Here is a 23,005-nt window from a genome sequence, read left to right as displayed (position 1 = left end):
TGTAGGGAATAGTAAATCAGGGTATAGGGGTGATTTCGACACAGCCAAGAACACTTGTCACCACCTACTGGTGTAACGATGTAATCTGTAGAAAAAAGTCACTGATTATTTTAATTTTATGTATAAGCCCATACATTAATGCAAAGACTTCATTAAGACTATTATCACTTGTTTGTGCAAAGCATTATGGGAAAAGATCAGTAGATATTTACGTTTTGTTGTTGACCTTAGGGAGGAAACAAAACACAATGTTAAACATAAGTTTAGACTGACATTTACACAGCATCGCCATCTAAGAGGAAATACTCAGACCAAACCTCCCATACATGCTCCAAACACATGTAAACAAACTCATACAGACTCAGTTTTTTTCTCCACAATGTACATAAACATACACATGCAGATGTGAATATGTTGGTGTTTGCTTGTTGGAGACAAACATTTGGCCCAGTTTCAGACTTCCCTTTTGTGAAGGGTTCTGGGAAAACATAGCTGTAGTTCCTCCAAACATGCATGAATAAGGGGAAGAAAATATAACCATTCCAAAAGAAAGAATAGAGAGAAGGTCTTTGTTTGAGACAGAGGTAAATCAAGGCCATGCCCTGACCATGCTGCTCTGAGCATGCCCAGAACTACGTGTGGTCTCGATAACAAATTCTGTAGAAAAACTGTTCAGACATGGGAAGTGTAATGTATGTGGTTTAGTGAGATTCACACACACGCACACACATAAGTGACTCAATATGGAAGAATTGTTAAAGATAACCATGTTTTAATCTCTGTCTGTTTGTTTGTGCTCGTTATATTTCCATAGTATGTTTAAAAACAATGTAGTCTTTCCAAATTGAGTTTATTATTTCACAGTACGGCAGTGCTAGTGATCAAACTTTTAGGCTCGGATTCACAGACAAAGCTTAGACTAAGCCAGGATTAAGCCTTAGTTCAATTAGGGCATTTAAGTATCTTTTATAAACGTACCCTAGAAAAAAAAAACTTTACTGGTGTGCATCTTGACATATTTTAAGATATGTCAGTACAAGTTGCTTTCAGTTAAAACAGTTCAAACATGCATTTTATTTTAGGAATAGCTTAAGCCTTGTCTGTGAAACTGGGGGATAGAGTTTATGGTAACACTTTACAATAAGGTTAATTAGTTAACATTATTTAACTTCATTAGTTAACATGAACTAATAATGAACTGCACTTATACAGAACTTATTAATCTTTTTTAATGTTAATTTCAACATTTACTAACGCATTATTAAAATCTTGTTAACATTAGTTAATGCACTGTGAACTAACATGAACAAACAATGAGCAACTGTATTTTCATTGACTAACGTTAATAAAGATTAGTAAATACAGTAACACATGTATTGCTCATGGTTAGTTTGTGTTAGTTAATACATTAACTAATGTTAAACTAATGAACCTAATTGTAAAGTGTTGTTTTTTTTTTGTTTGTTTTTTCAATTAAATGCTTAATTACTGAGAAATTGCTTAGGTTTCACGATAATCTCAACCCACTTCCCCCTTTGTCAGCTTTATTTCTTGCATGTCTGAAAATTTTAAATAATAAAGACCATGAAGATGGAGATTTGTGCATTGTAAGTGCAGCATTTCATTACAAACAGTTCTACATTTTGTCTTCTGTGCATGTGTTGCGTGCAGCATTAATGAGGTGTGATTATTTTTTAAGGAGGTGTTTGTGGCTGTTGGAATAAAAATTTGTCTGTAAGACCAAAGTAAATGGAGAAGTCTTTTCTGGCTTAATCTGGCTCTCAGTACTAATGTCAGCACTTGGTCTGGATCTCAGAGAAGAGGAAGAGAGTTTGTCTTGTGACGCTAGAATGATAGAAATTCTGCAGCTCTGAGGCATTCTTACCCACAATGCATTTGTTCGAAACAAATTTGTATATCTTTAAAAAGACCTCAAGGAAGGAAGTCAGGATTTTCCTGATGATACAAGTAGGAGATTGTATATATTATATTGCTGAAAGAAAACAACTTTAAAACACTCAGAAAACTGGTCTTGTTTCACAATAGATGTTAATGACACTTCGCTGCTAGCATGTTAATTAGATTATTTAGATACTTAGGCTTCTGAGAGACATCCTTACCGCCAGGTGTTGTGTAACAGCTGACTTCTTGTGAAATCTTGGTTACAGAAAGAAAACAGCAACTAAAGACGTTTCAGAGAAATGAATGATGTCACAGACGCAAAACAGAAAGCAACAAGTTGCTGATGGATCCAGAATGTTCAGAATTGAGGCTGTCACATTGGAAGCATGTGTGAAACCTTAAGGCCATGCATAAATGCTGAACTATCTCTTTTTTTTCACTGGAGTAACAATCTCTTCTCTGAGAATAAGAAGTCACTCCAAATAGACTAAAAGCTAGTGGCAATGACAGCTGGTGTGTGTTTTGTGTTGGGTTTTAGGTGGGTTTTTAAAGCTGTATATGATGGTCAGGTTGGCTTTTGAACTGGAGTTCGTCTCAAATCATAATTCATAAATGTGTAATAGTACAGACTGAGTGTGTCACATCTTTCAAACCTATATTATATAGCATAAAGTATGTATATGTCTTTTTAAAAAAGGACACTAGTTGGTAAAAAAAAAAAGTGTTTTACATTGGCATTAAAGTGAAAAATATATATATATAAAAGTTATCTATAAATGCAAATACACACACGTCAGGTATTCATGTTTTATGGGGACATTCTATAGACATAATGATTTTTACTAACCGTTCTGCTCTTTTACATTTTCAAAAATACATAATGCTGTATGATTTAGAATCTGTTTTCCTCTTGGGGGAGTAAATGCAGTGCGGTATAAATGCAGTGTGTGTAGATGTATAGGGCAAAAAGTGAACCACTGGTGCCCCCTCAAAAAAAATTTGCATGGTTCATCTTTTTGGGTTAGAGTATTATCTTCCCTAGTAAGAAAAAGAGAGCAAGAAGGAGAGAGAAACTACTGTATGAGTAAACCTGGGACTGCTATTACCTGTCTTGCTCTTTGCTGAGAAAAATATTCTTGCTGTAGTTTCTATAACCGTTTCTGTTACATAATTGAAAATAGTCAAATTCTCTGAAAGATTTATAGATTTCACCCAAGGCAGGTACTGTTTGCACTTAGTGCAGGGAAAATAACCTACTTAAAATAACACATAATGTATAATAAGAAGAAATAATGACCTAACAACATCAAAGTATCCTCATAAGCTAATTACCTCATGATAACATAATAACCTAACCTCTATCTTAATAGAATAACAACTTAATACATCTAATAACCATGTTTTTGCACTGATTACAGTCACTGGTGAAGCCAGGGGATTTATGCTGATTGACTTGGTGTTGATTATTCACTTTTCGTAACCATATGTGCAACCTGTTTCTGCCCTGAGAGATTAATCTGTGTGTGTTTCTTGGGAAGAGTGTTTACAAGTCATCTCTAACTGCAAACCACGCCCTGCCCAGTTTAGACAGAAGTTTATCTTTAAGTTTGTTCTTGCATTTAAACCAGCCTTGCCATGGTATATGGTTATGCTCAGTAAGGGACGACAGTGGTGTGAAATTTTATGTCAGCTAAATGGGGCGAAAATTATGAATGAAACTTACCTGATATTAAATTCCACAAAGTCATCCATCCAGATATATTTCCAAGATCATTATTGGGAATGACTGAATGCTTATAATGATCAAAGTTTTTTTTTTTAATGTAGTGTTATCAAATGTACTTAGTTTTGTTTTCATTTTTAGTTTAAATAAATCAAGTTGTTTTCATTACCGTGTAGGCTATTGCACAAATAATATGGCTCCTCAGTTGGTTTGAATGCAGATACCACATGGTGTGAAAAGTAGGACATTATGACAAGTCTAAATACTAATAATAATCTATACTTCTTGAATAAAATGTATGTTCGGTAATCGCTTTTCTTCGAAGACAGCTGAAGTATGGGTTTTGCATACCAGAATGGAGCCAGAGCTGATTTGCTAAAACAGTGCTTAGTTAGTAAATAGTTATTTGACTATTCGTTAACATTATCCAATAGCCGCATGGCCTTAGTTACATCAGTGGAAAAGGACATTTGTTTCAGAGGAAGAAGTTAAGTTAGTATATTTTGATCAGTGTTATATTAGTATTTATTATTATTTATTTTAAATTAGATAGATTTTCTAAAATTACCTTTTTTTAGATTAAAATAGTTTTTCTTGCAATATTTATCTTTATTTCAATTAGTGAAAATTTGTTTTAATTTTAGTAACACTATTTTTATAAAAATTGACAATCAAAAAAGAAAGAAAAGACAAATATTTATTTATTTTTTAAATAATGTGCACAGATAAATTGTTCAAAATAAGGCCAAACAACACCATTGTGTGTCAAGATATAAATAGTGGCAAATGATGATTTTTGTGTGAAGAGTGAATGCTTGTAGTTTGAAAAAAAGACAAGACCTAAAGATCAAAGAAGACTTTTTACCTTGATTTATAATCTATGTGAGTGTGTCCATCAGGACAGTGTTATTCTAATTCTCTTCCCCTTTCTTTCGCTCTCTGTCCCTCTCTCTCTCAGTCATGGCGAAAGCGATGGTTTGTTTTGCGGAGGGGTCGGATGAGCGGGAATCCTGACGTTTTGGAATATTACCGTAGCAAGAGCTCCCGGAAACCAATCAGAACCATTGACCTGCAGGAGTGTGAGGTCACCATTGAGGCAGAGGTACGGCCCACTAAACGTCAGTACCAAAATCAACACCTGTTTGTGGTCAAGACCACCACACGCATCTTTTACCTACTGGCCAAAACAGCTGAAGAGATGAACATCTGGGTACAAAACATTGGACAGATTTGTACGTTTGGAGGACTGAACAGACATGCAGGTGAGGAGTTTTATTATAAATGTGTAATTTTGATTTTAGGTCTTGGTCTTGGACAGCTTAGTATGACATCTTGGAGAGCTTAGTATGACATTGCCTTTTTGATGAATCGTAGCTTCTGATAAAGTCCTGAAGTCTCAGAAATTGTAGACTTGATACTAACTTGTCTGTTTATTGTAATACGTTACATAAATATCTTATTTGTTTTCCATTTACATTATCATCACACTATCAATATTACCTGAAGATTTCACTGAAGAATGAGAAGTTCTTGACTTCATCTTTTGTCTGAGCACAACTGACTCCAGACACACTGACATAACTACCCACCCCACATTGAAAAAAACATTACACATTAACATTAGTGGATGGGCTTGCTTCAATATCATTACAATCTTAAATGAGAATGTCAGAATGGATGCAAAATATCCAGTCTATTATAAAGAACAAAATACAAATAACTTTTTTATTTTAATATATATTAAAATATAAGGAAAAGCTGAATTTTCAGTATCATTACTCCAGTGATCCTTCAGAAATTCTAATAAGCTGATTTGGTGCCTTAAGAAATATTTCTGATTATTATCAATGTTGAAAATAGTGCTGATTAGTATTTTTGTGGAAACCATGATACACTTTTTTCAAGATTTTAGATGAATATAAATTTCCAAATAACAGCATTAATTTGAAATAAAACATTTGGGTAAACTGAAAAAAAAAAAAAACAAGTCTTTATTGTCACTTTTTTGATCATTTGAATACATCTTTTCTGAATAAAAGTATCGATTTCTTAAAAAAAAAAATCTTACTGACCTCAAACTTGAACAGTATTGTATATGCACTATATAAATAAGAATAAATAATTAGCAAATGACAGGTGATGCAACAAGATCGGGTGAGGCATTAACAAAGAGGTATACATGAAAGTTTATTTAAGCTGAGGTACAAAAAAACAAAAGAACTTCAAAATTAAAATTATAGTTACAAATTTATTTCACTTCTATCTGCAGCAAACACACTGTTAATAAATAAATTCCATGTATGTGCGTGGGTTTATGAGAAAGGAAAGTACTACTAAAAGCTAAAACAGGAAAAACCTGTGTACATAAAAAGCCTCCTAAAAACAATCCTTTCACCACATCAGATTCCTCCATTATTGTTATTATTATTGACTCTAACTATGGTTTTAAAATGAATAAACCTAGACTGGGAAATAATTAGCCACAGGATGTTTCTCCAGAGAGAGATGCAGAGACTGAGAGATGCATACAGAATTAGTGAGAGAATGACGCTGTAATATAGGCGAGGTCTTATTTTAATATTCTGTTCCATTCCTCCATCTCTCTTCCTCTCTTTCAAATAGTCTGCAGAGCAACAGCTGCGTCACAGAGGAACGTTCAGACAAACACACACATCTGTCATAAGGTAGACAGCTCACAAGTATGTGGCATCCCATATCTTTAACTAATAACAAACAGCTAGTGTCACAGTCTGTCCACAGCATATATGACTGCTGTTATAGCAAGAAAATAGGTTTTTATTAAAGCTGGCTCAATAATTATTGTAAGACACAGGGAGAATGTTAGCAGTTAGCATGGCTAATGTGATATACCAAACACAGAGAATGAGAGAAACCACAAGTTACACATTACTTAGAAAGATATCAAAAAGATGAGTGATACAGCAGCGGGGAGGTTTTCAGACACACACGTACATGGTTACTGTTTAATGCACAACACACTGGATGGTTGGACACGCCTCTAAACTGGTAAAGGCCGATTGTGAAAGATAAAGCTATTATATACAGAACAGCGAGAAACAGCGAGTGTAGTTTTGGAGACACAAAGTCTCAGTTGCTGCTTAGCCGTTAACCTCATTACAAACCCCAGCAGGACTCCAGCTGTGAACTGGAACTCAGTGTTTTATTTACAGGCAGACTCTTTTACGGCAGACAGACAGACAGACAGCAGGGTGAGAGAAGAACAAATCAGAGATTGTAGTCACACCTGGAGGGCCGCAGTTTCAGATCCTGCTTCGGGCCATGTGTCAAGACACTCAGAACACACGCTGGGGTCCTATTAAACCAAGGCTTCTGTGAACTTTTGTAAACTCAAATGCTGATCTCTGCCAGAGCCACACGGTTATGTCTGTTCTCTCACCCTGAACTGTCACCATGCTTACTTTATATGTACTCTCCCTGTTACCATAACAACTTCACTATGTCCTTCACTCTGACCTGTCACCTTGAGAACTACTCACTGTATCTCCACTGTCCCTCTGATCCATCACCATGACAACTGCCCAGGGGTATCTCTACTCTCTGGCTTCATCACTATGACAACCACTTGCTGTATCTCTACTGTTCTTTTGACCCATCTCCATTTAAACAGCTCATTGTGTCTCTACTGTCCCTCTGACCCATCACCATGACAACTGCTCACAGTATCTCTACTCTCATTCTAATCCGTAACCATGACAACCTCTCATTGTGTCTCCACTGTCCCACTGACCCATCACTATGACAACCGCTCATTGTCTCCACTGTCCCACTGACCCATCACCATGACAACCGCTCATTGTTTCACCACTGTCCCACTGACCCATCACCATGACAACCGCTCATTGTTTCACCAATGTCCCTCTGACCCATCACCATGACAACCACTCATTGTATCTGTACAGTCCCTCTGACCATCACCATGACAACTGCTCACAGTACCTCTACTCTCATTCTAAACCGTAACCATGACAGCCAATCATTGTATCTGTACTGTCCCTCTGACCAGTCACCATGACAACCGCTCATTGTTTCTCGCCTCTCCCTCTGACCCATCACCATGACAACTGCTCACAGTATCTCTACTCTCATTCTAAACCATAACCATGGCAACCACTCATTGTATCTGTACTGTCCCTCTGACCAATCACCATGACAACTGCTCATTGTATAAAATGCAACAGTTTCCACCCACTTTTTCAGGAGTGGCAATACCATATTTTTTCATTCATTTCTCCTTTAAGGATTTTAAGCCATGGACCAAGCCAACCAGCTATGAGGTGAATCATAAAATTTTTGATCAGACAAAAAGACAAAGGTACAAGACTGTGTATTTAACACTTTAGTGAGGGAAAGAACTACAATCCCATCCAGCACTGCAAAAATGATGTACAAATATAAAACTACTCATTTCAGATATTTAAGTATTTTGAGAGAGTAGGTAGACCGACTCATTTACGTCATTTGCAGTGCTTCAAGGGAGTGGGCGAAACTAACAAGATATTAGGCTCATTTGAGATGCGCCTTGCCTTGCCTGAAATTGAAATGAGAGTAGGGGGCTGCAGTGAGAGGAGGAGTGAAATAAGTGCAGCCAAGATGGACAGTTTTTACGCCTCATAGTGCAACAGACACCTACAAGATCAAAGGTATTTGATTGTATGATTCACATGCATGTGCTGTGTTGCTATTAAATATGATGTAATTTAAGTTCTGTAATTTAAGATCTTTAAGTTAAGTTCTTAAGTTCAAAGTACTTGTTATTTAATTCCATTCGAAAGATGCGTTTATTACATTTTTTTTTTTTTTTTAGAAATATGTCAACAATCACATAACCCATAGAGAGATCATCAGACAGTTTAGAATATTCACACATAATTTATACACATAAAAGCATGATATCAAAGTTTTAAAATCAAACATTTTAAAAGAGAACAATACAGCTTGGTTGTTTAAACCAATGAGCAATGATAAGTTTCGTCAGCAAGTTGTTTCCCATTATGCTTTTGATCAGCGCATTTGGGGGATTGTGCAATCTGGCATGGCCGCCTCGCAATCGCAAGATATACGTAAGCATGACATTAGGGCAGGTCGGACTACACTCAGAAACATTTCTAACCGGCATGCATCTCGCTGTGATAATCAGTTCTGTGCAGATTTTGCTAATCTCAAGCCTCTTTTGTTGCGGTTTGCTTGTTTCAACTCTCTTATTGGTGGAATTTTCTGTACAGCATCATAGGTAATGTAGTATTTCACCACAAATTCCACTGTTAACCTGACTGTTGCACTCTGTTTCTATTCTCTGACCCCATCACCATGACTACTACTTATTGTATCTCTACTGTCCCTTTGACCCCATCACCATGACAACTGTTCTGTTCTCCTGAATCCCTTTACTATAGCAACCTTGGACTGCAAGTGTAAAGCAACTCTACATAATAATTAAAGGCTTCTCTATGTAGCTGTATAACAAAAGGTGTTCAAAAAATGTTACACTTACTATACCAACATTGTGCAAAAATGTTATGGGCTTATACGTCTGAGTAAAATCTGATAGATGTTTACAGTAAATATAAGATAACAAAAATGAATACAACTACGCGCCTAGTGTCTCTCAGATTTCTCTTCTGAGTCATTGTCAGTTATTCAAGTGTTGGATAACTCTGCCAAAGAAGCAATGTTTATGTGAGCCCACACAATCCCCCTCAGATTAGCATGCTAGCTGCAACGTGATCAAAAGCCGGTTATCTACAACTGTTTACCCACAACATTACTCACAATGCCTTTCAAGCACCAGCAGGTTGAGCGTGATATCAGACTTCGAAACACTGAGTCATCACTGGACACCTCTTTTTGGGCAATTAAAATTATTTGTATTGCTTGAAATTACCTATTTAATTAACCTGCTCAACAATAATTCCTAAAATGAGAGATGTGTCATTCAGATTCATACAGTCAATCTCATTCTGACAACACACATAAATATGACCATGGAAACGGTGGAAAACTTTCCACAAGGACTGCATTATTTAAACTCAGTTCCACCTTCTAAAAACATTTTTGCTTACTATTAAGAAGAGAAACGATTACAACCCAAAAAATCGACTGTGAACATGTCATGTGTTTTCAGTGCGTGTAACAGGCGTGAGCCTCACGTGTTCATCTGTGGGACTGAGAGCTTTAGAAATGTCTGCCCACTACTAATGCACTGTTGAGTCTAAACAGGAAGAGAAAGAGGTGTGTGTGTGTGTGTGTGTGTGTGTGTGTGTGTGTGTGTGTGTGTGTGTGTGTGTGTGTGTGTATATGTGGGTTGTGATGCGTGGGGGGCTGGAAAGGGGGTGATTTGGTCTGCCACCTTCTGGTAATTAAAAGCAAAGGTACTTCAAAAATTAAATGTGTGAAATATGGTTATTGCACTTATTTGTTTGACATCCAAAATAAATAAATGTATCAAAGCAAATCTATTTATTTTTCTCTCACTCTTTCTTTTTGACAGAATCAATGGACAGTCTAAATCACACTCCCTCTTCCCAGCAGCCATCTCCAGCACTCTCTCCTCATGTTTCTCTTGTGGCCAATCAGGAAACAGTTACCATCGACAGCCACGCTGTCCTAGACAGGACTAGCGAATCAGAGATCAGCCCTCCACTTGACTACCTCTTCCTCTCTCAGTGTGAAACCGGTACAAAGAGCATTGTCAGGCAAGGCCTACCTCACTTCTTATGATCACACATTACAAAAATAATAATTACATGTTAATCTCAATAGAGAATTGAGATTCATTCCATGTAGCGCCAGACTATCAGCTTTTCTCTAATCAGATTTAATAAAGGTGACTGAGAGAATAAATGAGAAAAGAAAATCTCTCATGCTTTTCGCTTCAGTGAGATCTTTTGATCTTGGTCACTGCAGCATAACACACTGTGATTAGATTCAACTAAAATCTTCAGGGACCTGTATGCAAAGTAGGGACTTAATGGTTTCATAAAAACACATTATGATTTTTGTAATGCTGTTCTGTTTTGAATACTGAGGCGTCATTATGGAGGGGTTCAGCTGATTAATAAAATAACTGCAGGTTTTTGCTGTGGAAGAGCTTGGCTTAGACTGGTAGGCCCCAGAAGAGCCCACCCGCAGCCGACTCCACGAGTGGTTCCTGCAGTCAGGGCGGCACCAGCAACCCCCTCGCCAGAGACCAGCCCCGTTCTTCCCTGGAGTCCATTGAGAGCTCACCAAGATGTGGTGACCCGGCACGCGTCCATTCTTCCTCTTTGGCCGCTCTCGTCACTGGCGCAGATGAAAAAGGTTACATGAAGCTCCCCCCCAGTGAAAGAAGCTGTCGCTGTGCATCTCTGCCTGCCTATGGCTTTCGGTTGGAAGACCAAGGCCAGTCATCCTTCCAAGCCCTGCTGAACCACGTCAGCTCTTGCCTCCAGAGCTTTCACCACTGACGGCCAAGCTGCTTCTGCACTACATACTATGGCGGTGTTTTAAATATATCAGTCCAAACTTCTCCATGACATGGATGAGTCTGGACCCAACCTGGCTAAATTCGAAGAGCTGCGCAACGCAACTGTGCGTTACTAAAGTCATCGCCCAATCCATTGGTTGAGCTAGGACTGCCTCAGGCCCATTCTCGATCAAGACATCTGAATCACACACTCGTGAGACGGTCGTTCAGGATGTTAACTTTGAAACCTTGCACTGATTCATCCCAAAGATTGGTTTATATCAATTGATCTGAAAGACGCTACTTTCACATACAGATATCCCCCATCACAGACCATTCTTGAGATTCTTGTTCGAGGGGGTGGCATTCCTTCCATTCGGACTCTCTCTAGCCCCATGTACCTTTACGAAGTGTGTAGACGTGGCTCTTTCCCCTCTGAGACAGACGGGATGCTCCGAGACAACTGCATGCTCAGCTACCTCGACGATTGGCTACATTTAGCCCAGTGAAGACACGGGTTATGTGCCCACAGATCCCTGCTCCTCAGCCATCTGGACAACTTGGGTTTCAGGAATAAATTTGGCAAGCGCTTACTATCTCATTCCAGGGGGGGCAGTTTTCAACTCCGCTTAAATGCAGGCTTGGCTCTTTGAAGAGCGCGCCTTGAAAATCAAGAGCATGGCAGCCTCATTCAGGGAATGGTCCCTTCATCCCCTCAAGAGGTTTCAGAAACTATTGGGCCTCATGACAGCAGCATCCTCAGTAGTTCCGCTGGGCCTGACCACACCAACTCTGGTTAAAAGTCTGTGTCCCGCCTCATGCATGGCACACGGGCCGACTCTCAGAGTGACCCACAGCTGTGTCAAGGCCTTGGACATCTCCCCATTTCTACCTGAACAGGACTATGCTGGGCTTTGTTTCCAGGAAAAAATTGGTCATGACAGACACCTCCAAGATAGGCTGGGGTGCTCTGTTTGATGGCAGAATAGCCTTCGGCTCATGGGCGACTCCTATGATGAAATGGCACATCAACGGCCTGAAAATTGACATTAACTTTTTTTCTCTCCAGCCACTTTGGCTAGTGGTGTTCCAAAGTTACTAGTTGGTCTTGGGCCCCTCAATCAGGCGCACCCTAGCTGTCGGCTCACAGAGCGGCTAAAGCAGATGCAATGCGAGTGAACCGTATGGAAAGGGAACGTTATGGTTACTCACGTAACCCTGGTTCCCTGAGATAATGGGAACGAGCATTGCATCTGCTTTCGCTGAGGCTTATAGGGAAACTCCTGTTTTCTCCTAATTCCTAATTTTCTCCTAATTTCCTAATTTTCTCCTAACATCGTTAAAATAGTCCATGTGACTACGGTGGTTCAACCTTAATATTATGAAGCGACAAGAATACTTTATTCAACATTTTTTTCTCTTCCCTCTCAGTCTCCTGCGCTGTTGACATAGTGCAGCGTTTCCGTGTTCTACGTCAGAATGCCGACTAAGTATTTGGCCGATGCTCTGCACGTGAGTAGCATGACACATGTGTGCAGCTGATGCTGAGTCAGCGTTCTGATGTAGAACATGGAACCTTGATTATGTGTTCCCTAATTTAAAGTGTTTCCTAAAGTATTAATTTCTTCAAAAGACCTGACACAAAAACCGAACTGTAGTGTGTATATGTTCTGGCAAATTTGTTTTCAAAGCTTTTAGTTAACATTAACATGAATTGGAAATTTATAAATTAATCTCTCTGATCTTGAACACAACATTTATTTTCTTTTATAATAACACACACAGCTGAATAGTGTACAATAAGGCCAGGGAAGTCTAATATATATAAAAAAAAAGTAAATAGGGTCAAATTTTATTTCATGTTGACTTTAAGACAGCTTTTCTAATGTGAACCAGATTTGAGTGGCTCAGATACTTAAGCAAATGTTGAATTTTGTAACTTATTTAATATGTGACACTTCACTTGTTTATTTAGATTTTTTTGTCTTGTCTTAGTAAGGCTTTACATGTAAAAGAATATTTGAATTTATGCAAATATATGATTTCTAAATGAGCACTCATTCAGCAGAAAAAGCCTGTGTAAAAACAATAGTTTCATTATGACATAACACACCACACATTTTCCATATGCTTTCTCTGAATATTTTTTTTCCATAGAAGAGTTTATTCAACATATTTTAATTTGACATAACATTACTTAGTTGACTATAGTGTTGTTTTAGTGTGTGTATATATGCTTATTTCTTATGTGTTTGTGTTTGTGTTTGTCCTTCCCTTTAGGTGTGACAGCATCTCTAACTCTGAACGCTCCTTTGAGCAGAGCTCGTCTGAGTACACAGAGGATGTTTTTAGCCCCACCCCACGCATTGACTCCTCCCCTTTTCTTTTGGCTGGGGTGTCCGAGCCCCCGTTCAGTGCTCCCTGTGGTCCACTCTCTCTCTCTTCCTCTCTTTCGTCCTGCCTCTCATCTCCTATCTCTCTACGCCGTCCCCCGGACATTTTCAGATTCGACCGACCCTTCTGTGTGACATCAGACCCACAGACGCCTCCTCCCCTCCCACCCAAACCCACACACCTGTCCGATCACCCCAGTAACGATGATACCGGCCGTAATCAAACACAACCTGCTCTCCTTCCTCGCAGGACGTCACTTTCAGGAATAGACCACTTTAGGAAAGGTGAACATACACACAAATACACACAACAAATATTATCAATTATCAATCACACACATCTTTTTTTTCTCCAAAACATCGCCATAAAATGTATTATATTTTATATAAATGTATATTATCTATATTATCTTTATCTAATATATACTATCTTTTTTTCAGGAGAGTTTGACAATGCTGGAAGACACTGGAACAAACGTCTAAGCCTCAACCTGGTAAAGAAATATTCAAATATAAACTAGTCAAATGAGCCTGGTGAAAGTTAAACATACACAGTAAATAAGCATCAATTTGAATATTCACTGCCAGAAAACACATGTATCATAGTTTGTCTCTCTCTGTATCTCGGCTATTTCTAGCCGATATTTCTGAATACCACAGTTACTGAAAACCACTGTGAGGATTCATATGTGCCCATGGCCTCCCCACCAATCAGCTGCTCTAATGTCACTTCAGACGGCTACATACCCATGAGTCCCTCCACCCTGCCTGTCTCCCTACTGACCAACGGCAAAACAGAGCTGCCCTCACCTTCGAATCCCGACCTTGAGCCTCCTCCAGTCGACCGCAACCTTAAACCAAAAAGACCAAAAAAGGGTAAATGTTTTCGGGTTAAAAATGTAGTAAACGTTTACCAGTATCATACCCAATCAAAGCACATGGTACTAAAAAATCATTAAAAGTTTTGTGATTATAGCATTAGTAATCCATATTGTGACTTGTAGCCTTTAGACTAAATGATTTAATTAGGAAATAAGATTTACATGCCCCAAAATCGCATGTAATAGCATATACACTACATGGTCAAATGTATGAGGACACCACCTTTTCATTTACATTTATCTTTGGCTACGTCAGATACATCTACTCCTAACACATTTGCTAAATATACTGTGCCAATGACTAATATCTAGTTAAAAACAGGATGTGTTGTCATAGTTTTAGTACACTCTTAAAAATAAAGGTTCCAAAAGGAGGTTTTCAAAAAAGTGTCATAGAATAACCATTTTGGGTTCCCTAAGAAATCATTCAGTTCTTAAAGCTGCTGTCCGTAACTTTTTTTTTTGTTAAAAATGATCCAAAATCAATATTTGAGCATGTACATAACCAGCCAGTGTTCAAAACTATCTCCTTACCTTAGCCAGATTCACAAAGGTAAGCTTCTAATAATGTTTTATAATTCGGGTGGTTCTTGCATCACGTCTGTTTACATAAAGAATGAGTCCCAGCTAGTAGGCTATATCACACGTGAGGCAGATCATTTATAGCCTTTCTCACAGCAGCTGCAATAATTAAACTTATAATTTTGATGGCAGATTATATGGTATGACAAAATAAAATTAGAGATTTTGAGAACAAAGTATAATAATTTGCACGGTTTTACGTGATATGAGCTAAGCGATCGTTAGATTTAATCACCACTGGCAGCACGATTTACTGTAATTCTTTTTTTTCCTCAGTCAGAACAAAAGTGGCAGACATGTTACTTGTTCAGATGACATTCTCTGGTGAAAATTCTTATTTTGGTCATACTTCCAAATCTACAATCTGGGATTCCGAAGTACAGTATCCACACCGATGTGGTGATTGACAGCAAACATTAAATAATAATTCCGCACAGATAATAATTCCGCACACAACTGCAATTGCAGGTTTCAAACAGAGATGGCGACAAAGAGGCAAAATTACAGACTGCAGCTTTAAAAGAAAGCTTTCAATATTTTAGTATGAAGATTTTTTTTTTTTTACCTTTTGTGCTCCATATTCTTCATAGAGCCATCAATGCCAATAAAGAATCTTTATTTTTAAGAATGTATTATTAAGGAGTTATGGAGCCCCTAAAGGGACATGGTGAAGGAAAAAAATATGAGGTGGGAGGTAAAACTATTTGTCAATGCTTTTGCATTCTCTCGCAAATGTTTTGCATTCCCCTGAGAAAGTCACAAAAAACATTGCAAAAAGTTTTGCAGGTCAACGCAACAATTCTTGGGGGAACGCAAACATTTGCGAGAGAATGCAAAAGCATTGACAAACATAATTTTTTCTCCCATCTCCTATTTTTTTTTCATCACCATGCCCCTTTAGGGGCTCTATATATTTTACTAAAAAAAGAGTTAAATGATATATTGTGTTGTGATAGCTGTAACTGCTGCCATGAAGCAATTTCATTATCTGGAATAGCATGGTTTTAGTTAGCTACATCAGAAAAAGAAAATAGAGAAATGGAAAAGATGATCTCATGCGAGGTGGGGTCGAGAAGAGTGACGCATGTTGAAAATGAATATGAGGAAGATGAGATGCAGCAGAGACTCATGATCTGTGTATCACACAGAAACCATTTCTATTTCAAGCTCTAAATTTAAGAGTTGTTTTACGTATGTATATTGGCAGTCTTGCCTTGAGATTGTAGAGTAAATGTAATATTGAATTCTCAATTTTGCCACATACTTTGCTGACACTTTTCATAAATCAAATGGTTACCCTGATTTTCATTTTCATATACAGCCAAACCAAAATTTATTCAGACACCTTGAACATTTCATTCATTATTACAGTTTATTCACTATAGTTTAAAAAATGGTAATAAAATATAAGATCTTAAACTGTGTTAATTATGTCAGATAACACTTAAGCAAAACATGGTGAGGTCAAAGTGTCTGAATAATTTCTGGTTCCAAATTTTTTATCAATTTTACTGGTAGTCCACTCTATGAAGAATTTTTGGGTATAATATGTCACAGTTTACTTTATTTTGAAATGAACTATAGTGTCCTGCACCCGCTAGTAAAAAAAAATATAAAAAATTTCGGAATAATTTTTGGATTGAATGTAAATTTGCTAAATGGCAGAATCTGCCTTCCATACAAAGCCACTGCAGAATTAAAGTATGGTCAAATTAGCGTAAACAAAAAAAAAAAAAGTTTCATTGTCAATTGACAATAATGTAGCAATGTATGAAGCACCTTTCACACTGAAGTCAAATGCAAACCAAGAAGCTTTCTGTTGGTCTGCGTGGTGAATTTGCATAACTAACTTGAACCCAGTACAGAAATACAGAAAAATACATGGATTCCTTTTAAAATGACTGGATTTCGCACTCGAAAAAATCACAGAACAATAGTAAATGTGACCGCACGATCGTATATAGAAGTGTGCACTGAGCAGCGCACTAGTATTTTTGTATTTCATTCTGAATACCCGAGTCTTTGTGACATATTTTAAATACTTTTTAAAGTAAGCATTTAGGTTTCCCAAGACAAAAGCACAAGAGAGGAAGTGCATGATACTATCAGATTCACAGATCAGGAACTGCAGACAGCATTGTGTCTTGAGTGGAGGCACAGGGTTTCTACAGGTCATGCACCTTCACACAAAGGAAATGCCTCATTAAACTCAGTGAAAGTGTGTGTTTGTGTGTGTTGTGTGGATGACAGAAAAATATATAGAGTGTTTGAGTGTTTTGCAATGTGTTTGGTTTCACAGTTCGACCGCCACCTTTAGACCTACGGGGCCTGTCCACAATTTCTGAATGTCCATTCCATGTTCCTCTTACACGCACAATGACAGAACCCAGGTGAGATTTGCACAACATTGACTTATGACAAACTCACATTTACAGATCAAAATGAGCTAAAATTGATCCCCTGCAAATGTGTTCTTCTCATCCATTTCTGTCTGTCATTCTTTTTAGTATTTTTATCTGTCTTATATCTTATATCAAAGAAACTGTTTGTCTTGACGTTGCTCTTCCTTCATATCAACCGATCTTTATTTCCTGCCTCTGCAAACTCCTCTGCACAAGTGTTTTCTCATTTACATGTTTGTGATGTTTATGAATGGCACACTGATGTTTATGGTATTTGTTATTCGTAAGATATTGTTTTATATTCCTATGACTTGTATTTGAACGTTGATGCGTTTTGATATCGTTTTGTTTGTTTTGTCTCTAGCACATTACTACAGTGTGTTCCTTTGGACAGGCGGCGGGGATGGGGCTCTGAACAGGAAGGGAGCATCACGCCAACGGTAACGTGTCTTCCTGTTTAAGCCGTCCTCTCTCATTAATAATTTATTGCTCTGTTTCTCTTTAAAATTTGAAAGAGCAAGAAGGCAACAGAGGGATAAAAAAAATGATAAAAAGACATAATGATAAATCTCTGTAAATTACAAAGGAAATAGCAGACAAATCAGCATACAGTGCAAACAGAAAAACTCAGCAAACAAATAATTAAGCAATGCAAACCACTCAATTATGTAAATAATCATAATTTAACAATAAGCATAAACGTAAAATATATTTTTTTAAAAATATTTTGTTTGGGAGAAGTAAGATTTTTGGAAAATAACAATTTTAATTTAATACTTTTATTTAGCAAGGGTGTTTTACCTTGATCAAAAGTGACAGTAAAGACATTTATGTTACAAAATAATTCTATTTCAGCTAAATGTACTTTATATTCATCAGCAAAACAAGCAGCAAATCTAAAATAAATGTTGTTCTTTTGAACTTTCTGTTCACTAAAGAAAACTTTCACAAAAAATATTAAGCAGCATAACTGTAATAATAATAATAAACGTTTCTTGAGCACCAAATCAGCATATTAGAATGATTTCTGAAGGATCACTGAAGACTGGAGTAATGAAAATTACAAAAATAAATTACATTTTAAAATGTATTAAAATAGAAAAACGTTATTTTAAATTGTAGTAATTGTAGTAACTCTTCTACTTCTTTTTGAACAAATAAATGCAGCCTTGGTGAACACAAATGTACAGACGTGGACAAAAGTGTTGGTAACCTTGATAAATATGATCAAAGATGACTCTAAAAATAAATCTGCATTGTTTATTCTATTGATCTTTAATTCATAAAATTAGCACAAATCTAACTTTTCATTGAAGGAAAAGAATTAAAAGTGTGTGTGTGTGGGGGGGGGTTGCAACCTCCTTTTGCCAAGTTAACAGCTCTGAGTCTTCGCCTATAATGCCTGATGAAACACCTGACAAGAGATCAGAGGCCATTCCTCCATACAGAATCTCTCCAGATCCTTCAGATTCCAGCTCCATGCTGGTGCTTCTTCTCTTCAGTTTACTCCACTCATTTTCTTTAGGGTTCAGGTCAAGGACGACCATGGCAGAAGATTCATTTTGTTGGTTTTGATGGTTGTTTTGGATCATTGTCCTGATGGAAGATCCAACCACAGCCCATTATTGGATTTCTAGCAGAAGCAGTCAGGTTTTGATTTTTTATCTTTTGGTATTTGATAGAATCCATGATACGATGTATCTGAACAAGATGTCCAGGACCTCCAGCAGAAAAACAGGCCCACAACATTAAAGATCCAGCAGTATATTTAACCGTGTACATGGGGCACTTTTTATCCATGTGTGCACCAAACCCATCTGGTGGGTTTGCTGCCAAAAAGCTCTTTTTTTAGTTTCGTCTGACCGTAGAAGCCGGTCCCGTTTGAAGTTCCAGTCTTGTCTGACAACTGAATATGCTGGAGATTGTTTCTGGATGAGAGCAGAGGATTTTTCTCGAAACCCTCCCGAACATCTTGTGGGGATGTAGGTGCTGTTTGATCATTTTTTTAGGCTTTCTGAGACTCAAGACTCAACTAATCTCTGCAATTCTCCAGCTGTGATCCTTGGAGAGTCTTTGGTCACTAAAACGTTCCTCCACACTTCACATTAGGATGATTTAGACACACATCCTCCTCCAGGCAGATTTGTAACATCTTTAGTTGATTGGAACTTCTTAATTATTGTCCTGATAGTGGAAATGAGGATTTTCAATGCTTCAGCTATTTTCTTACAGCCACTTTCAGTTTTGTGAAGCTCAACGATCTTTTGCTGCACATCAGAACTATATTCTTTGGTTTTTCTCATTGTGATGAAAGATTAAGGGAATTTGGCCTTTGTGTTTCCTCATGTTTATACTCCTGTGGAATAGGAAGTCATGGCTGGACAATTTCATGTTCATGATCATGCTGGTGTGCTAAAAAAAATGTAAATATGAATGGCAATATACTTCAGAGATATTTTACTCATAAAAAATTCTAGGGGTGCCAATAATTGTGGCCATTGTGTTCTGAAGAAAACCATTTGTTTCATATTGTGATTTCCCCCCCACTTTCAATTCTTCTCCTTCAATTCAGATTTATTTTTACAGTCATCTTTGATTATATTTATCAAGGGTAGCAACAATTTTGTTCACGTCTGTATGTATTTGTATATGTATACATAAAATATTATTGTAATATAATGTGTGTCCGTATTAAATGTATTGTGGCTATATCTGTATGTTTTTCCTTTGTTTAGGACTGTCGGCAGATGCTGTTCCCAGCTTGTGATTCTACCCCCTGGATGAGGCCTTCTCAGCTGGATTACTTGTCACTTGACTTCAACTCTGCCTCCCCCTCACCTGTCCAGAAGGTCAGTGGCAGGCATGAAGTAAAAAAAAAGATATCAAACTGTTTCAGAAATACATTTCTCACAAGCATCTAAAGCATTCTAATACAAACTCTCATTTAGTGAGTGTGCATGGGGTTTTAGTGGGTACTGCTATCTGTTGTAGTAATCTTTTCTGTGGCTCTTTCAAACCGAATCTTCAGGCGGCAGTAACAGTGACTCAGTATTTCCTGTCCCAGTGACAGTTGCTTTGCCACCACTCAGCTCTAAACACAACATGGCATAAATCTGCCTCCAGGATTGATACAGTTCTGCCGTGCTGGTTAGTGTTTTGATTGTTCATATTGCATTATTGATGTTTTCAGAAACCGCTGCTGGCAGACGAGTACAGGGTGGATTACGTGCAGGTAGACGAGAAGAAGACGCAGGCTTTACAAAGCACCAAGATGGAGTGGAAGGATGTCCGTCAGTCAAAAGCCTAAAGCCTTCTGAGGAGGGGGGAATAATCCATTTAAATTATTACATGGTTCAAAACTTGACTTGTTTTCATCTCCTACAATTTCAGGTACATGCTGAGTCTTTTACACTGCTGTGAAAGGAGCGAGTTCAGAGCTGGATAAGAAACCTTTAGAAATAAAATGGCAGAATATTTAGGAAATTATTCCAGAATAAAAGACCTCCAGCGCAATGACTCAAGACTAAAGCTGTTTATTTTGTAGTCCGTAAAGCAGGAAGTGAATTAGCATTTTAGATTGGGTTTCCTCTGGAATTTCCTGTGGGTTTTTAGAACTGTGCTATGAGAAAGTATGAGGTTGACTTCACTTTGTTCTACAACATAAATGTCACACCTCATGCCTCAAATGTGAAATGTTTTTTTTTGTTTTTTTTAAAGTCCGTAACAAGTTGCTAGGCCCATTCACACCAAGGATGATGACTATAAAGAAAGACATACTTCTAAAAATCGTCCTCAACATTAAAGAATAATGGAGTTCCCAGCACAGCTATAATGACAACAGCACAGAGAAACGATATCATTGGAATCACTTTGTCCCTGTTTAAACCTAGTATTAAGAAGCGTTTTAGCTGGTCTAAAACATTTTTATCCAGAATGATTTTATCCACCTGATGAAGGACAAAAACACTGACAGCCAATCAGAATCCATCCTGCTGTAACGAGCTTGAACGATATCATCTGCTGGTGTGGACGCTAATATAGTTATCTTCATAGTTGTCATTCTTGGTGTGATCGGGCCTAAAATCTACCAGAAAGAAATGAAATTATAGGCATTACCAAGGTTGCTGTCCTTATGTAGCAACTTCTTAGCTACAACACTATTCAAAAGTTTGGGGTTGGTAAGATTTGTTTTTGAAAGAAGTCTTTTATCTGCAATAAATGCTGCATTTAATTGAGTAAAAAATCTTACTGACCCCAAACTTGAATGCGTTTTTTCATTAAGATATGACTCTGTGTAATTTATGTTGCAAAACATAGAAAGTTCTTCAAGTAATGTTTATCACAGACCTTAATTTATTTAATTTACAAATTGATATCATGATGACTGAACAGATCTATTGAAAAATTGTTTCTAAATCTGAATGGATAATGAAACAGCTTGAATCTTGTCTGAAAACATTTTTCACCAAAGCCCGAATATGAATTTGTTTACCCGAGCGCAAATTAACACACTCTGAGACTTTTATAAAGGAAATTATTTATACAAATTGTCATTAATTATTGATCATTTGCTTAACTTGAAGTACAGAGTGACTGTTTGTGGCACTCCCCGGGACATTTACTTTGGAATAATTCCCCAAATATAACGGCATACTGTTAGTTTTACATCACTGATGTATGAGGCTCAGATGTCATATTGCCTATTTGTGAATTCTGAAATAATGTTTTCAAAGGTGTCATGAAGTCTTTGAGTGGATGTTCTGAATATGCTACATATTTATGATGCGTACAATCACTGAAGAGTGTCAGAGAAAAAGATTACACCAATAAAAGTGTCTCTTGCACTGATTTAAAAACGCCCTTGAGACCATGTTAAACGTGGACTTGCTTTACTAAAATATGTTTCATGAGAGTCAGACCACTGTAAACCACTCAAACCACACACTGTGATTGGACGCTGAAATAAATCAATGAAGGAAGTGAATGTTTTGTAGAAGGGAAATCTGCCTTTTCTTTTTTAAGACTGAATGTTGAGTGAATGCTGAATGTTGAATATGTTGGACTACTGTCGAATTATTGACCTAACAGGGTTATGAAGGTCTGTCAACATTTATCGGAATGTATTTTTCCCATCGACCTTGGCCGGTTCACGATTATGAGGCATTATGAATGTATTTCTGTCTTGGGTTGTAGAATTTTAGTACCATGTCATGCTGTGCTTTTGACACTGTTCTTTTATGGTGTTCAGACTTTACCTTTGCTGTACTGACGAGAGCACAAAAAAATCTCGTGGGAAACTATCACTGTGACATCATCAGTTTCCCGCCAATCCTGGTATTCTTTAGTGTATGCTTTATATCTCATGAAGAAATGTAATACATGAGTGAGTGAGTGAGAGAAAGAGAGAGAGAGAGAGAGTGTGTAAAATTTAGAGACCTTACTAACCTGTGTGAATCAATGGATGTTTATCCATCAGCAGGTAAATTATTGTGATGCATACTGAACAATAAAATCACTTTAAAACAATTCAGCCTAATAAACTGGAAAAAAAAGACACGACTCTTCTTTAATCTGTTCTTTTTAAATATAATCTATACATATAAAATATGTACCTGTCACTACTATTCAAAGGGGTTCAA

The 23,005-nt window shown here is 37.4% G+C and overlaps 1 protein-coding gene across 2 annotated transcripts in view; it reads left to right on the top strand.

The window, feature by feature from the left end:
- The window catches only part of gab3 (GRB2 associated binding protein 3), a 30,565-nt gene extending 7,652 nt beyond the window's left edge, over window positions 1-22,913 (top strand). For both annotated transcript variants that reach the window (XM_067406666.1, XM_067406665.1), the window contains 9 exons: window positions 4,584-4,887; window positions 10,155-10,359; window positions 13,389-13,786; window positions 13,943-13,995; window positions 14,140-14,377; window positions 17,264-17,354; window positions 17,731-17,806; window positions 20,102-20,215; window positions 20,557-22,913. In XM_067406666.1, coding sequence (XP_067262767.1) covers window positions 4,623-4,887; window positions 10,155-10,359; window positions 13,389-13,786; window positions 13,943-13,995; window positions 14,140-14,377; window positions 17,264-17,354; window positions 17,731-17,806; window positions 20,102-20,215; window positions 20,557-20,673 — 1,557 coding nt within the window. In that variant the 5' untranslated portion in view covers window positions 4,584-4,622 and the 3' untranslated portion in view covers window positions 20,674-22,913. The remainder of the gene's footprint in view (window positions 1-4,583; window positions 4,888-10,154; window positions 10,360-13,388; window positions 13,787-13,942; window positions 13,996-14,139; window positions 14,378-17,263; window positions 17,355-17,730; window positions 17,807-20,101; window positions 20,216-20,556) is intronic.
- The last annotated feature ends 92 nt before the right edge of the window (window positions 22,914-23,005 follow it).

This window comes from Chanodichthys erythropterus, chromosome 13, assembly GCF_024489055.1.
Source record: "Chanodichthys erythropterus isolate Z2021 chromosome 13, ASM2448905v1, whole genome shotgun sequence".
NCBI classification, from domain to species: domain Eukaryota; kingdom Metazoa; phylum Chordata; class Actinopteri; order Cypriniformes; family Xenocyprididae; genus Chanodichthys; species Chanodichthys erythropterus.
This window is presented reverse-complemented; position numbering and strand designations above follow the sequence as displayed.